Source organism: Suricata suricatta, chromosome 9 (assembly GCF_006229205.1).
Source record: "Suricata suricatta isolate VVHF042 chromosome 9, meerkat_22Aug2017_6uvM2_HiC, whole genome shotgun sequence".
NCBI lineage: Eukaryota > Metazoa > Chordata > Mammalia > Carnivora > Herpestidae > Suricata > Suricata suricatta.
Genome location: NC_043708.1, coordinates 42,498,722 through 42,515,758, shown reverse-complemented (window position 1 = coordinate 42,515,758; position 17,037 = coordinate 42,498,722). Strand labels below are relative to the sequence as shown.

General features: G+C 36.0%; 1 protein-coding gene across 7 annotated transcripts in view; it reads left to right on the top strand.

Annotated features, from left to right (window-relative positions):
- Positions 1–17,037, top strand: part of KTN1 (kinectin 1) — an 88,657-nt gene that overhangs the window by 10,595 nt on the left and 61,025 nt on the right. For all 7 annotated transcript variants that reach the window (XM_029950569.1, XM_029950570.1, XM_029950568.1 and 4 more), the window contains 4 exons: positions 8,849–9,401; positions 12,968–13,105; positions 14,744–14,914; positions 15,949–16,079. In XM_029950569.1, coding sequence (XP_029806429.1) covers positions 8,849–9,401; positions 12,968–13,105; positions 14,744–14,914; positions 15,949–16,079 — 993 coding nt within the window. Of the gene's footprint in view, positions 1–8,848; positions 9,402–12,967; positions 13,106–14,743; positions 14,915–15,948; positions 16,080–17,037 lie in introns of those variants that run through there.

Genomic DNA, 17,037 nt, shown 5'->3' with positions numbered 1-17,037 from the left:
TGTTTTGCTGTCTGCTGGATATCTCCAACTGTCTAAAACCTATCTCCTGATCTTCAACCCTAGTCATGTCCTTTGCACATTTCTCTCGTCTTGGTAAAGGGCAACTAACTCTGTTGTTTTGGGCGTAGTCTAAAATCTCTGGAGTTGACATTGTGTTTGCTTGTTTTCTCATGCCGCACGTTCTAGTCTTCAGTGAATCATCTGGTCTCTACTCAGTAAATATAGACAGAATTTGACAACTTCTTACTACTTCCCTTGTAACCAACTTGCTCTAAACATCTCTTGCTTAGATTGTTTCACTTGTCTGTTAACAGTTTTCCCTTTTAGCTTCTCCTACATCTTTTTCTACCCAGAACCCTCTACCAGTTTCCTATATTCCTCAGAGTCCAAGACATGGTCCCTCTAGTTGCCTTTAAGAGCCTGCATGATTTGTTCACTGCACCTGCCCCCTTCACATGGTCTCTTTAACTTAATCTTCTACTACTTTTATCTTGTTTATTATACTTGGATTTCACTGTCCTTATTGTTCTTGCTCAGATATGTCATGTATTTTCCTATCTCCTATACTGTATATTAGTTGCTGGCATCCCTTTAGTAGAATGATGGACATAAAAGGGCAGAGATTGCTTTTTTTACTTTTATTTTTTCTTTTTATTGTTCTTTATTTCAGAGAACCCTAGAAAACAGTGCTGACATGTAATTGGTGCTAAGTTACTCTAGAATGAATGACTAATAGCCTATTGTAGAAGACCATAGTTGTAAAGATATATTCATAGATATGATTTGAGCTGGGTTTTAAAGGGTAAGTGTAGATTTCATACAGAGGACAAGGCAGCGTTTTTAGATTTGATTGTAGGGAGGAGATGTGATAGGACTTGTTTGAAAAGTGACTTTTTGGTTTCTTAAGAACCTGTGGTAGGGTGGTAGTAGCTTCTTACCACTGATTTTGTCTCAATTGGCTGCTGATCTTCTCTGGCTGGTTGTACTTTATATTGAAAATCATATTGAAAACTCCCAAACGTGAACCTACTCCTGCATTCTTGATCTTGACAAGTGGTTTTTCCATTTATGGGCCCTTCTAAGTTAGAAATGAACAATTGTGTTGACTCCTCCCTCACTTTGTGCTCTAAGAGTTGCCTTGTCCCGTCCCTGTTAGTTGTTCCACTCAGGTGTCTGCATTGATTTTGTCTGAATTCACTCTCATCAGATCTCTTTGGCCTATTAAAATACTAGTTTTAATTGGCCTCCTTGCATCTATGTTAACCTGTCCATTGGATTTAAGATTTTGATATTTTTTATTTGTAGAAGTTCTATTTGATTTATATCTACTCAGCTACTTTTGATAGTTCTTTGCTTATTTTCCAAGTTCCCTCTTACTTGTCTATGAGTGTATGTTGTAATCTATTAATTCCAGCATCTTACATCTTAAAGGGATCTAATTCCTTTGTTTTTGTTGCCTCTTGCTTCTGGTGGCTTATCTTATGTTCTTCATTTTGGATGGTGAGCTCTTATCTGGATGACAGTCTTTGGAAATCTGGAGGAACCTGGCTTGAGGGAGCATTCCATTAGAGAGGATGCGTAATTACTTCTGGTCACAGGCACTGTGGGCACCACCAACTTGGAACCATTTAAAGTTTTTGGCTTGGTATTCCAAGATCATGCAGATAATTTGGACATTAAGAGCTTTGTAAGAAAAGACCCCTGGAGCCAAGGCAGAATTGGGATTGAAAGTCAAGACTCTCAACTTCATTTTAGTGGTTTATGATGTTGCTATTCACTGGTTTTGAAGTTTATTTTTATGGGGCACCTGGATGGCTCAGTCAGTTAAGTGAAAAACTCTTGGTTTTGGCTCAGGTCATAATCTCATAGTTAATGAGTTTGAGCCCCACATTGGGCTTTGCACTAACAGTGTCGAGCCTGCCTGGGATCCTCTCTGCCACCCCAAATAAATAGATAAATTAAAAAATACTTACTTTTGCTCAGGATGTATCTGGAATATAACATGCATATTGTATTTGAAGATTAATAACAACACAATGCCTGCCTACTCTTAAATTTTAGTTCAGAAAATGTTATAGATACTTCTGTTGTGGAATGGAATCTGATTAAATTATACTGGTCCACCAATAGACTTTATCACTGTCGAGTACTTTCCATAAACTGTTTTTCTTATAAAGATTAACTTGTACATTTAAAAAACAACTGTAAGGTGCTATTGTGGATTTAAAGGAAGGGAAACATGGTATGAATTGTGGCATGTTTGGAATGCAAACTATTTAGATTCAGTGTGATCAGCTTACAGATAGTTTTTTTTTTTTTTAACTCATTGAGCACTATTTTTATAAAGAACCTGTAATAATAAAGAGTTTTCACCTCAGACTTCACAGCTACTTATAAAAATTTAACTATGTTGTAGTTTGAGTAAAGCTCCTAAAGGCTACTCTGGGGTCCTGTGTATGTTTTAAAGGTACGTTCATTTAGTTGTCCAGACAGTATTGATTTATACAAGAACTTCTTTGAAATTTAGTATTCCTGGGTTGAAAACTAGCTTTGCCTCAATTGATTGCCATTTATCTATCTATCTATCAAACATGCCTGCCTACTAGTATGTTGTTTCGTGTACATCCGTGGGAAAAAAATTGACTTTCGGTTTGTTTGGATTTTAGTTTTGAATTTTGTTCTATTTTTCCTAATAGTTCTTTGAGTCATCCCAGTTGACAAAACTTTGACAATTGAAGAACAGAAGGATTTATAAAATTAAGTTTTTGGGATACCCTTTGTTTTAAATCCTTTTAGTTTAAAGAAAATGATGGCAAAAGCAAGAGTACCTGAAATGCTATGGTAGTAAGAAAGTAGAATTCGAACTCTTACATTTACTTGAAATTCAGTGGTGTACTCATCAGACTGCTTTAGTTTTCCCTCCTCATAACATGTAAACAATTTTTTAATTTTTGTGTGTGTGTTTATTTATTCATTTTGAGGGGATTTGCACATGAGTGGGGGAGAGGGGCAGAAGGAGAGAAACAGAATTTTAAGCAGGATCCATGCTGAGCATGGAGCCTGATATGGGGCTCCATCCACGACCCCAGGATAATGACCTAAGCTGAAATCAAGAGTTGGACAGTTAATTGACTGAGCTACCCAGGTGCCCCTCTTTGTGTTTATTTAAACTTTTAAGAATGTAATGTGCATTCAGGATGGTTACTTAAATTTCTGTTTTGATGTAGAAGAAATTTAAAAAGTTCAACAGATAAGCAGGGGTTTGAGGTAGTTGAAAATTCCCATTTAAATCAACTACCCCAAAACTTAACTACTAATAGCCTGTTGTTGACTGGGAGCCTTCCTATTAACAGTTAACATATTTTGTGTGTTATATGATTATATGCTGTATTCTTACAGTAAAGTAAGCTAAAGCAAAGAATAGGTTTCTTAAGATATCATAAGGAAGAGAAAATACATTTGTTGATACATTAAGTTGACGTATGTATTGAAAGAAAGCTGTGTATAAGTGGACCACCTACACAGTTGAAACCCGTGTTGCTGTGTATAAGTGGACCACCTACACAGTTGAAACCTGTGTTGTTCAAAGGTCAGCTAGCAGTACATTAAAAATATTTGTAATCTCACTCTGAAAAATTATTCTGACTTTCTCTGTATCTCTCTCTCTATATAACAAAACATATGCTCAACATAAGTAGTTTTTAGGTTTTTTGTTGTTGTATTTTGCTGCATTACACCATCTTAATTATTTTAAATGGTGTGATTTTTAAAAAAGATTTAAAATTTTTATTTTTAAAATTTTTATTTAATTTTGAGCGAGAGTGCGTGAGCAGGTGAGGGACAGAGAGAGGGAGACACAGAATCTGAAGCAGGCTCCTGGCTCCAAGCTGTCAACACAAAGACTGACATGGGGCTTGACTTCACAAACCGTGAGATCATGACCTGAGCCAAAGTCAGGCACTTAACTGATTGAGCCATCCAGATGCCCCAATTTTTATTTTTTCAATTATTATTTTTTAATGTTTATTTTTGAGAGAGAGTGTGTGTGGCAGGGGCGGAGAGAGGGGGTGCAGAGGATCTGAAGTGGGCTCTGTGCTGACATCAGAGAGCCCAAGGCAGGGCTCTAACTCATGAACCATGAGATCAAGATGAGCCGAAGTCAGACGCTTAACTGACTTGAGCCACGCAGGTGCCCCTAAGATTTTTTATTTTTAAGTGATCTCTACACCCAATGTGGGGCTTGAACTTACAACCCTGAGATGAAGAGTCACGTGTTCTTTTGACTGAGCCAACCAGGTGCCCCTATAATGGTGTGATGTTTAAATGTGTAATGCTTCTGTAGAGGTCCTGCACTTAGATAATGAAGTTATGTCCAGGTATATCATTTTTGATTAAGCAGTTTGGTTGAAATTGTAATAATTCCTCCTAGATTTTATTTGTATATCATTTAAAATTTTAGGTTTTACATTATTGATATTAAAAGTTTGTTGAGCCTTCTGAGAAGTTTACAAGATAGTAATGCAGCTCAATTTTTGTATGAACAAATTAAGTTATAAGAAGACAAGTACATGGAATCTTAAGCATTATTTGATTAGCATTCATAATACATATTCACTTGAAACAGAATTATAATACGTGGTCAGATGAAACAGAAGTTTTATATATTGTTTCTCCATCCTATTAACTTTTTAAGTTCTTTATCTGTAGGGCAGGGATGAAAACTCAACTCTTACTCTAGAATAGGATTTTAAATGTGGGATCCATACATAGCCTTTAGGGAGTCCAGAAACCTTCTGAAGTTATATGTACACCTTAGTATGTACACTTTAGTTTTGAGAAAATAGATTAGTCTTTTATCAGTTTCTGGAAGGATTTATGTCCAAGTAAAAGATTAAAGCCACTAGTATGGAATGTGTTTCTTAGGATTCCATGAATATCTCACTCCTGCTTTACTTGTTCACCATGGCTTGTTAATTACATTCTGACTGGAATCTGATAAGGTGAAGGTATGATTAGGTTAAAACGCTCATTAATATTACAAAGGGAATATGGGAGAAATTAATGTTGGTGACTTTTACTGTCTTCTCAAAACCTGAGCTGCTAATTGTCTGCATGTTACTATCAACTCAACAGACTCATGTTGGGTTGTATATTGTGGACTGGAAAATTTTAGCAGCCTGATTCCTTTCACCTTCAGCTAAATTAACTTTGTCTCAAACTTTCCTACCCTTTCCTTTTATTTTTTCATGGTCTTCCCCTGCGCCACGTAAAGTAAGATCTCTTGGTACCTTTGTTCTTCTCTGTATTTTTCTGGATTTCATTCCCAGTCCCCTTTAGCCTCTTGTCTCTCCTTATATTACTCTTTTACCCATGTGTATAATGTGAAACTATGGTTTATTATTGATATTGTAGTACATACTCATTTTGCCATTTTTTGAATTAAGCAAAGAATTAAAAATTTTATGAATATCTCTTAAAAATAACAAAATGTAAAACTAAAATACTAAGGCAGATGAGACTGCACCCCGTGATTCTGGTGCAAGTCTTTTTTCTTAGAGAGAGAGAGAAGGAAGGAATGTGCATGCATGTGGGAGAGGGAGAGAGAATCTCAGGCAGGTTCCACACTCAGCCCAGAACCTGATGCAGAGCTTCATTTTGCAAACCATGAGATCATGATCTGAGCTGAAATCATACGTCGGACACTTAACCCATTCAGCCACCCAGGAGTCCTGATACACCTCTTTATATAATTATCTTGATATAGACTTATATATAAAATGTTTTGGTCCTTCAAGTAAAATTATGATTTTTGATATTTAGCTATATTGAATTGACAAGAAGTCTTATTACAGGCTATTTTGGTTTGTTTTTACAGTTTTAATAGCAATATTTTACTGTGTTGGTATTTGCTAATTGAACCCATTCTGATGTTGGATATTTTACACCTCAGTTTTTCATATTACGTATAATGTTGCTGTGAACATTTTTATATGTGTTGCTTTTCCTTGCACATTTCTTGGATTAAAAAATCAGGATTATTGGATTAAAGAGTTATAAGCATTTTCTTGACTTTAAATTTGTCTTGATGTTCTGGTTAGGCTTCTCTAGATGCAGAAAGCAAGTTCAAGAGAAGGGATATTGAATTGTGTGAAGGGAATCTTATGAAAATCCAGAGATGGGAATCATAATTCCTCCAGGCTTTTATGAGACCTGGAAAAGGGAACTAGAAAATCATCACAACATTTGAGGAATCTGTGTTTTAGAGTTCTTGTGGACTCATGGGTTCTTTTTCCTGAACGTTTGCTTCTTGCTTTAAATCATAGATTTTGCTGTCCTGAGACCTAGGCTACACATGGCTGCAGTTTGCTGTTCAAGGTCTCTCTGACTTTGACTTGACCTTTTTTCTGCATCTGTGGCTGCTGATAAATGCCTTTGTGGCTTTTCTTTTCCAAAACAAAACTCCCAAGTTTTAACTCATTGTTTTGTTCGTTTTCTCCCCTACCTCCCCAGCTAACGTGGACAGGCTGCATGTAGCCTGTGGACGGTAATGTTAAAACAAACAAAAAACCAAAGATCACACATGGTCCCTGCTCCTTGGAAGCATTTCTGGTTGACAAGTAACAGACACAGTAAAATATGCCTCATCAGTCAAAAACCTAGAGAATTCATGAAATAGGGAAGAACAGTTCCGCATAAAGTTTCTTTGAGTATTTTGTTAGCACGTGATTCCTGTTCCCCTTCAACCTTTTAAAACCTTGTCTAAGTAAGTCTAGGGTTGTAGAAGTGTAAAATGGTAACAGATGCTGTTTAAATCATAAATATAATATCATGAGTGTGCCTAATAAACAACTTTGTTTTCAGGTTCCATTTCTCACTATTTCCAGACTTAGGTCCTTGCTGGTATACCTTGAAAAAAAGTATACTCCACCTTTTTAAATGGGATATAAGGAAGTTGAAAGACTGAATTAAACTAAATAAACTTGTTTGTTAGGTTATCAACATAAGATTTCTATGTCTGTCTTGGCAGTTAACAGAGACTACTGTAAATAGCTTTATTTTGTCTTGGAAAACTCATGAGTCCTATTAAAATTGTTCTGGTGAAGTCTTACATTCATTAAACACAGATTGATTCAACTTTAAAGTCGTTCTTTTCTTAGGTTTAATGTAATTCTCAGAATGAGTCTTCTGTTTAGGTAGAATTTTGTTTTTTTAATCATTACCTGTTTTTGAGACTTCAGATGGATAATTTAAGAACTTAAGATTCCCAGATTCATTTCTATATTAAAAGTACAAATGTAGAATTTACATAGCTTTACCATAAACATGTCCATGGGTTTAATTTCATCTGCATTATATACCTTGCCTTTCCCCACACAAATGTATTAGGAGTTAAAAGGAGACAAGCCATAGTTATGTGGCTTATACATATTTATAGGAATATTGATATCTAGAACCTAACATCAGAATCATTCTTACTTTGAGGTTTAATTTTAGCTGTAACTACCCTTCAGATGAGGGATTATAGTGTCTATGTTCAAGGGAGATCTGGGTAATCAGACCATACCTTTGTTTTCTATAGCTGTTGGTTAATCTAAAAGTAGAACTGATACTCCGTTGATGAGGCAAAGCATCTCTTATTTTTTAGCATTTGGGAAAGATTATGATGGCCACATTTGTTTTTGTGGTATAATTTAGTTTATAGTAAGGGGTACCCTGAAAAAAAAATCAAGCGTCTAATTTGTAATTTATTGTAATACAAAAGACACAGCCTAACATTTAGAGTTGACTGTATTATGTTTCTATATCTGTTATATCATGAGGCTGTTAGTTGATGGAATATAGATAGTACTAGCAGTTGGTGAATGGGCTTAAATCTCTAAATGAAGGAATGAACCACCTCTCTCTCTCTCTCTTCTTTTTTTGCAATGAAAAGTATGGTACTTTTTTTTCTCTTGAGACAGTACACAAGCAGAGGAAAGGCAGAGAGAGAGGGAAAGAAAATTCCAGCAGGCTCCACTCTGACAGCACAGAGCCCAGTGCAGGGCTCAAATTCATGAACTGTGAGATCATAACCTGAGCCGAAATAAGAATCAGATGCTTAACCGACTGAGCCACCCAGGGGCCCCAAAAGTGTTTTGGTAACAGTTGATGCTTCTGTTTCCACATATAGTGTGTGTGTGTGTGTGTGTGTGTGTGTGTGTGTGTGTATGTGTGTGTATATATATATATATATATATATATATATATATATATATATATATGTCAACATATGCAATAAAAGGAAAAAAGCTAAATACAAATAAAATGTCAAAAGTTGGTATTTGTGGGGAAAAAAGTAATGGATGTCTAGAGTTTTTTTTTCTCCCTCCCATGAGGATCTTTTTATATGGTTTAAAAATAGAGGATGTATTACACTCTAATTATTACCGCACATTAAAAAAATTTTTTTTAGCATTTATTTATTTTTGAGAGGCAGAGACAGTGTGATCAGGAGAGGGGCAGAGAGAGAGAGAGGGAGACACAGAATCCGAAGCAGGCTCCAGGCTCTGAGCTGTCAGCACAGAGCCTGACGCGGGGCTTGAATCCCCGAACCGTGAGATCGTGCCCTGAGCAGAAGTTGGATGCTTAACCGACTGAGCCACCCAGGTGCCACCACACATTTTTATTTCATAGTATATTTGCATTGTAAATGGAAAAATAATTAAGTATGTAATTTAAACAACTATAATCTGCTTAGATTTGTACATCAAGTTAGATCTGAAATGCTACCTGAAAGAGTAGAGGTTTTGTATTTAATCTTTATGATACTGACTCAAGGTTTTGTTTCCTCCCCCCTCCCCCCATTTAGGTTTTATGGGATCACACTAACAAAATCACCATGGAGTTTTATGAATCAACATATTTTATTGTCCTTATTCCTTCAGTAGTTATTACAGTAATTTTCCTCTTCTTCTGGCTTTTCATGAAAGAAACATTATATGATGAAGTTCTTGCAAAGCAGAAAAGAGAACAAAAGCTTATTCCTACCAAAACAGATAAAAAGAAGGCAGAGAAGAAAAAGAATAAAAAGAAAGAAATCCAGAATGGGACCCTCCATGAATCTGACTCCGAGAGTGTTCCCCGGGACTTTACGTTATCTGACGCCTTGACTGCAGAAGAGGAGCAAGTTATGCCTGTTCCCCTGAGTGCAGTTGAAACGTCAGGCACTGTCAGAGAAAGAAAGAAGAAGGAAAGGAAACATAAGCCTGTACTAGAAGAACAGGTCACCAAAGAAAGTGAGGTGGCAAAAATTCCAGGCAAAAAAGTAGAACCTGTCCCAGTTACTAAGCAGCCCACCCCCCCTTCTGAAGCAGCTGCCTCAAAGAAGAAACCAGGGCAGAAGAAGTCTAAAAATGGAAGCGGTATTATAATCTATTCAACTTTATTGAATGATTGTATTTGTTTTAATGACCTTAGAGCTTGAAATTTAGATACTTTGTTAGGTGTGTATACAAATGTTAAAAATACTGAGACTGAAACCAAGAACATTGTCATTTTCACTGTGTTTGCTTTCATTAACATTAAATGCTGATAAAATTATTATTGATCATAAAACAGCATTTAAAACTAAACTTTATATTAGAAAAATGGAAAAGAAACTTAATGGAAATATATAAAACCCACTGTTTTACTAGAACTAGTAAGGACCTGTAAATATCAGCAGTTAGAAAGTCAATTTTCTAAGTAGTGTGATGGGATTAAAGATGAAAAGATAAATTAGATGTCGTTTTTGTCTTTAATTTTGCAAACATTTTATACTAGGCATTATACTGGGTACTAGGGCTGCAGAGATAATACTAGTACATTTTCAAGCTATAGACATGAACTTAAATACTTACTGTAAAAGGATTAGTATAATGATCTTGATATGTCTAAACCAGTGGAGGCTTTCTAAGTGGATCACTTAGAGGATGTAATGCCTAAAGTTAACCTTAGAGGTTCTCTAAGTACTAGCTGGTTTTTTGGGTGACTAGGAGGGGTGGGATAGGATATTCTAGGTAGAGGGGTTAACAGATGGAATGGAAAGCACATGAGAAATGGTGTCATGATGTATGAAACTGCACAGTTTTTATGAAAGGACTTGTGTTTACTATTGTTTGTCTTAACTTGTGGAGTGTTAAATAAATTATATTGGAGTTTAAATATTTGTTTGCCAGTCAAGATCAAGGCATGGTACTAGAGAAATCCGAGTAAGCACCTCTATTTTAGTGGGAGAGAAGGACATGTAAGCCAGTAATGAAATGTGACTTGCATGAGAGGTGTTTGAAGTATAGAAGAAATGCAGAAGCCTAAGTAACTACTACTTATGGGGACCAAGGTTAAAGAGCTTTACAGAGGAGGCAGTGCCTGAGATCTTCGAGAATGAATCACTTCACCAAGCATCTAATGGGTCTCTGGAAAGACACAGAGATAGGAGTACAGTGTATTGTTGAATCATGAAATATGGGGTTGGGAGTGGTAGGACACAAAGATGAAGAGATATGTAGGGGCCAGGTCATGATGGTTTTTGTATACTGTGTTAAGGAGCTGGGATGTTATCATTTAGGCATTGTTGAAGATTTTCAAGCAGGTCAGTTAACATGGTCATATTTTATTTTTGAAAGATGTTTTAGGCAGAATTTGAGGAGGACAAGTTTTATGAGGTTAGTGTTTAGTGTAGGTAATGTAGTTATGAGATTATTGTTTTCCAGAGTTTAAATGGAAGACCGAACTATGGTAGTGACAGAAGAAATAGAGAGTAGTTTAGAGGGGCAGCTGGCTGGCTTTCAGTTGGTAGAACATCTGACTTTTGATCTCAAGGTTGTGGGTTCAAGCCCCACGTTGGACGTGGAGCCTACTTAAAAAAAAAAAGTAGATTAAAGAGGTCTACAAAGTAAGAACAACATGACTAATCTTATTGAGTGAGGTATGGTAGATAAAGGAGAAAGTAGCATCAAGACTGATTATCTAAGTTTTAAGTTTCTTAGGGTTGGCATACTAAAATCTTTGAATCAAATCTTGCTTGCTTTCTATTTTTTATGGTCCATGAGCCAAGAATAGTTTTTATGTTTTCAGTGATTTGAAAAAAATCCAAAGAAGAATAATACTTTGTTAAATATGGGAATTATATGAAACTCAAACTTCTTTGTCTAGAAATAAAGTTTTTTGGGGTGCCTGGGTGGCTCAGTCAGTTAAGCGTCCGGCTTCAGCCCAGGTCATGATCTCATGGTTTGTGGGTTTGAGCCCCACGTCAGGCTCTGTGCTGACAGATAGCTCAGAGCCTGGAGCCTGCTTCAGATTCTGTGTCTCCCTCTCTCTCTGACCCTCCCCTGCTCACACTGTCTCTCTCTGTCTCCCAAAAAATTAAATAAAAGACATTAAAAAAATTTTAGAAATAAAGTTTTTTTTTTGAATGTAGCCATTCTTACTCATTAACATATGTCTGTGGCTGGCTTTCATAATACAACAGCAGGTGAATAGTTTTAATACTTTTAAAATTTTAATTTATTCGTCAGTTTTGAGAGAGAGTTGGGGAGGAACGGTGAGAGAGAGGGAGAGAGAGAGAATCTCAAGCAGGCTCCATGCGCAGTGTGGGGGCCCAATGCAGGGCTTGATCCCACGAACTGTGAGTTGATGACCTGAGCCAAAATCAAGCATCGGACATTTAACTGACTGAGCCACCCGGGCGCTCCAAATAGTTTTGACAGTCTGTATGGACATGCGAACATATTTAATGTTTGGCCCTTTATAGAAAAAGTTTGCCGATCCCTGCTTGGTAGGTGGTTGGCAGTACTAAGATAGGGAATATTGGAGAGAGAGTGGATGTGTATGAGAGGAGAATGCTTTCAGGTTGTGTTTCAGGTCCTATGGGGGGGCCACTTTCATAAGGAGCAATTTAGGATGCAATAGGGTATGTAAATGCAGAGGCATGAGGCTAGAATATAGATTCAGAAGCCTTAGCAGGAAAATAGGAGTTCAAGTCATGGGTGTATATAAGAGCATCCAAGGGAATTGTTTAAATTAAAGACACTACCCTGAAGAATACCAGCATATGGGGTATTCTGTAGGAATAGCTCACAAGAGTCTGCAAAGGAATATTTCAAGTGTAAGAAAAGAATTATGGGAGCTGATAGAGAGTTTTTAGGAGCTGATAGAGAATTTTAAATTTTATTTATTATGGTAAAATATATAATAACACTTACCATTTTACCATTTTTAAGTGTATAGTTCTGTGGCATTAAGTACATTTACATTCCAGTGCAGCCGTCACCACCAGTTATCTTTTCATCTTATCTGGTGGGGAAGATGAAGCTCTGTACCCCTGTACCTCTGTACTGTTAAACAAACAGTAATTCCCCATTCCCCTCTTCCACCAGCCCCTGGTAACCACCATTTTACTTTGTTTCTGTGAATTTGACTAGTCTAGGAAGACAATTTTAAGGAAGTAGAGATCAGTAGTATGAAATGCTTAATAGAAGTCAAGGAAGAAATAAAGGATATTGGTAGAGTATGGCATTTGGGACACTAGATTGCTGGGTAAAATCCTTTCATGGATAATAGAGTTGACAAAAATAAGGTTGCAATTGAGAAATGACTGGTAGAAAAAGAAGTACAGATCATTCTTTTGTTAATACGAGAGGAAATGGGTATGGGAGGCTAGGAATTACAGTGGTGGGGAGGGTTTTATTTTTTAAGATGGTAGGAATTTGAGCATGCCCATAGGCTGAGTAGGATTAAGAGTGGCTGAGAAATGGGATGTAAAAGAAGCAACAAGTAATTTTAGAAGTCTTGATGAAGTTAAAGATAGGTGTAACAGTAAGAAAGCTAGAATGATGCTCTTAGGGAGTTTAAAAATTTGAAGGTAAAGCATTCTGGGAATTATTTACTAGTAATTGAATCTGTGTATTCATTGTTTGCTATGATGACTTTTCATTTATTTTCAATAAAGATGATGCGGATAAAAAGGTGGAAACTCTTATGGCACCTTCAAAAAAGCAAGAATCATTACCCCTCCATCAAGAGACTAAACAAGAAAGTGGATCAGGAAAGAAGAAAGTTTCTTCAAGGAGGCAAAAGACAGAAAATGGTGAAATGTGTAGATAAGTATTTTATAAATACCAATTCTAGAGAAGTACTCTTAGAACAAGGATCCTAGAACTCACATGCTTTTTAATTCCCTGCTTAATGTGTACTGTAACAATGTTAATGCTAAAAGAAGTCCAGGATCTCTTGAGTCTTGTGGTTTCATAGTGCTTTGACAGATGGCCACGGTATATGTTTGTGATGAAGAAATTTATGTGAGATTTAAAAAGGGCAAAGCATTTATTAAATATTCTCAACTGAGTTTTGAAAATAATGTAAATAGCATGTAAACTATAGAAGAAAAGTATTCCTGAAACATTTGTACTTTGAAATATCACTTAAAGATTATGCTTGAGGACATTGGGTAGCTATAGCATTGCCCTGTATTCCCAATTATTTCCTAAACATTGTTTGCATGTGTATGTGGGAAGCATCCAATTAAGAGTGATGGAGAAATTTTTATATGTTCATAGTTGTTCAGGGAAAACCTCTATTAAATGTATATAGATTAAATGGTGATATTCAAATAATATTGGGCTGTGGTATCAACTAGTGCTAGAAAGTAGTAAAATTCGAAAGGGAAAGGATGAAATTATTTGCATTAAAATTATGATGTATCAAGCAACTAGGTAGAGAAAAATATTACCCACAAATATTTGATAAAAATGAAATATTTATGACAAATGAAAAAAATTTTAATGTTTGTTTATTTTTGGGAGAGAGTATGAGCCAGGGAGGGGCAGAGAGAGAGAGAGAGAGAGAGAGGGTCACACAGAATCTGAAACCGGCCCCAGGTTCTGAGCTGTCAGCACAGAGCCTGATGTCGAGCTCGAACTCATGAATCATGAGATCATGACCTGAGCCGAAGTTGGTTGCTTAAGCCACGGAGCCATCCAGGTGCCCCTTGTTATAAATTTTAAATAAAAGACTATTAATGCCCCAAACCTTTTTAAAAAGGTAGGAAGATAGATTTCCATATGTGTGTGGAAGTTTGTATCTTTAGCCTGCAGACATCAGACTTTAACGTTCAAACTCTTGAAGTTCTTCCCATTAAAAGTAGGAACAAAGTGTAAGGAGGCTTCCTCCCTTCACTTTTAATGTTCTGCAAATTTTAACCAGTTCAGTAAGATGTGCCATGGAAATTACAGGCATAACTTAGAAATGAGGTATCTGCAAGGAGCAATGACTGATTTCTGTACCTAAAAAGTGGAAGGAACTCCATTAAAAGCTATCATTTGCACTAAGAACTCAGTAAAGTGCAAACATGAATAAAAATTAGTAGTTTTCCTTGGGCACTAATTAAATCCAAATGGATTTTTAGTTAAAACAGGAAGAAAATGAGAACTAACTAAAATATAAAGGATATAAGAAATTTTCAGATACTATTAGAAAGGAGATACGCTACACACTTTTAGTTAACTTAAATGATTTACTGTAAAATAATATTGAAATGCTCCTGCTTAATTAGAAGCGTGTTTTGACTTGTTAAATGGTAAAATAGGAATTTAAAACCAAATTGAGTTGGTGTTAGATATTTGAAAATAACTGCATTTCTCATTAAACTTAAATGTGGTACATGTTATTTAATTACTGTGCTGTAAAAATCCTGAGTAATTCTAATTTTGTTGAACTTCAATTGCAGTGTTAGTTGATGAACCCCTTATTCATGCAACTGCTTATATTCCTTTGATGGATAATGCTGATTCAAATCCTGTGCTGGAGAAGAGAGATGTTATTGATCTAATTAAACCTGACCAAGTAGAAGGAATCCCAAAAACGGGGGCTAAAAAACTGAAGACTGAAACTGACAAAGGTAATATGCAGCATGCAACAATTTGTATTGAAGAAACTCATTTTTAAGTTCTGGTGAAGTTGAGTAAGTTTTCTCATAGAAACAAATAATGGTAAAAAAATAAAAGAAGCTTTGTAATAAAAGGTTTCTTGCTAATGTTCCAGAACAGCTCCTGAGTTTTGTGGATCAGACCCTTGAATTTGACTTGCCCAAGATCTCACAACTATTTTGCTGTCTAATGATTTTTTCTCTCCTGCTACTGTCTTTTGTAAGGTTTCTATCCTAATTCACAACCACCTTTCATTATTATTTGTTAGTAGACTTTGTTTTGTTGTTGTTGAGAACAGTGGTTGCTTCACAGCAAAATTGAGTGGAAAGGACAGAGAATTCCATACCGTGATCTCACCCATGCACACAGCTAACTCTTTAAACTTATGATGTTGCCAAATGATTAAAGCCTTGGGCTTCTTTGGGTCTGATGGGTGTCAGTTGCTTTTTAAGGGAAGGAAGCTTGTGCCTTATATAAGAGCCCCCGAGGAAATTGAGTGAGTCAGGGGATGTTTGATGCATGGATTTTTTATAATGTCAGGATTGTTTGTATATATTTGATATTTGTAAAATCATATTTCCTTTTTAAAAAAATATTTCCTTTTTATAATTATCTTCATGCTTATTTTCTCATCTGTAAAATTTGATTTCTATGTCATAAGTATTAAGGTTAAATGAGAATATTTGTTAACGTATCTGGTATAGATACTAGCATACTAGATTTTGGGATGATTTTGTTTTGAAAGTGAGGGCATATTGGTACTATAGTATTCTGCAATTTGATTAAATTTTAGTTAATATAATTGTTCCATAGTATATTAAAGATGATAAACACTTTTTTCTCTCTCTGACAGGAGCATTTTTTGTTGTCTGACCTGAAACGTAAATCTATTTTCTCTTGGTTATTGACTTTCTGGGTTAAGAATTCTTGATGCTTACGTTTGCTGCAGTTATTACTTGTGTCTCTTAAATGCCAACTCTGTTTTTTGTGTGTGTTTTTTTTTAAGAAAATGCTGAAGTGAAATTTAAAGATTTTCTCCTGTCCTTGAAGACTATGGTATTTTCTGAAGATGAGGCCCTTTGTGTTGTAGACTTGCTAAAGGAGAAGTCTGGTGTGATACAGGATGCTTTAAAGAAGGTAATAAGCATGTTTATTATGGGCCTATTTGGGATCAGTGATTAGAAGTTCACCAAATAAGACTTTTGCTAGAGGAATCAATTTACATTCTCATCATTCATACTCCAAAGTGCATAGTCCCATTTAAAAGTTCGGGAATGGCTTCAGAAATTATTTGTATATCCATACTAATCCATACACTTATTTAGTCAGGTGTCTGATGAAAGTGAAGTGCTTATAGTAAGTAAGATGTTTTATAGGGCTTTAAAGTTGTGTGTCACTTAACACCGTACCTTACTTTGGTCTGCTCTGAAGGAAAGCTTAGGTGATTTCTGGATAAAATATATGGAGTGTTTTTGTGACTGAAGGTAGCACACTTCAGAGAACCTGAAAATCTTTGCTGGTGTGTGTTGGGGTGTGTGTGTGTGTGTGTGTGTGTGTGTGTGTGTGTGTGTGTGAGAGAGAGAGAGAGAGAGAGAGAGAGAGAGAGAGAGAGAGGTGCTGTCCTTCTAAGATAAGTAATTTGGATGGTAGAACCACTGCTATGACTGACTAAAATTTGTAAACAAAAACCAGACAATCCATGGAGTTAATATTTAATTTCTCAAGGGTAAGGCTCACTATATTATCATGTATGCTATGTTAAACTGGAAAAGTGACAAGTTTTCAGAGGTTGCTTGTGTGAGATAAGATGACATGCACATGTGTCTTTATGTTTAAGCTAGAAGATACTTGTGTTTTATATTAGGTTAATATCGTGGGTTCTACCACAGGAAAAAATATGGAAAACTTCCAAAAATGTGGAGGTTAAAAACCACCCTATTAAAGAATGATTGCGTTAACCAGGCAATTAGAGAAGAAATTAAAAAATATATGGAAACCAACGAAAACGAAAATACAACAATCCAAAATCTCTGGGATGCAGCCAAGGCAGTCCTAAGAGGAAAGTATATTGCAATCCAGGCCAATCTCAACAAAC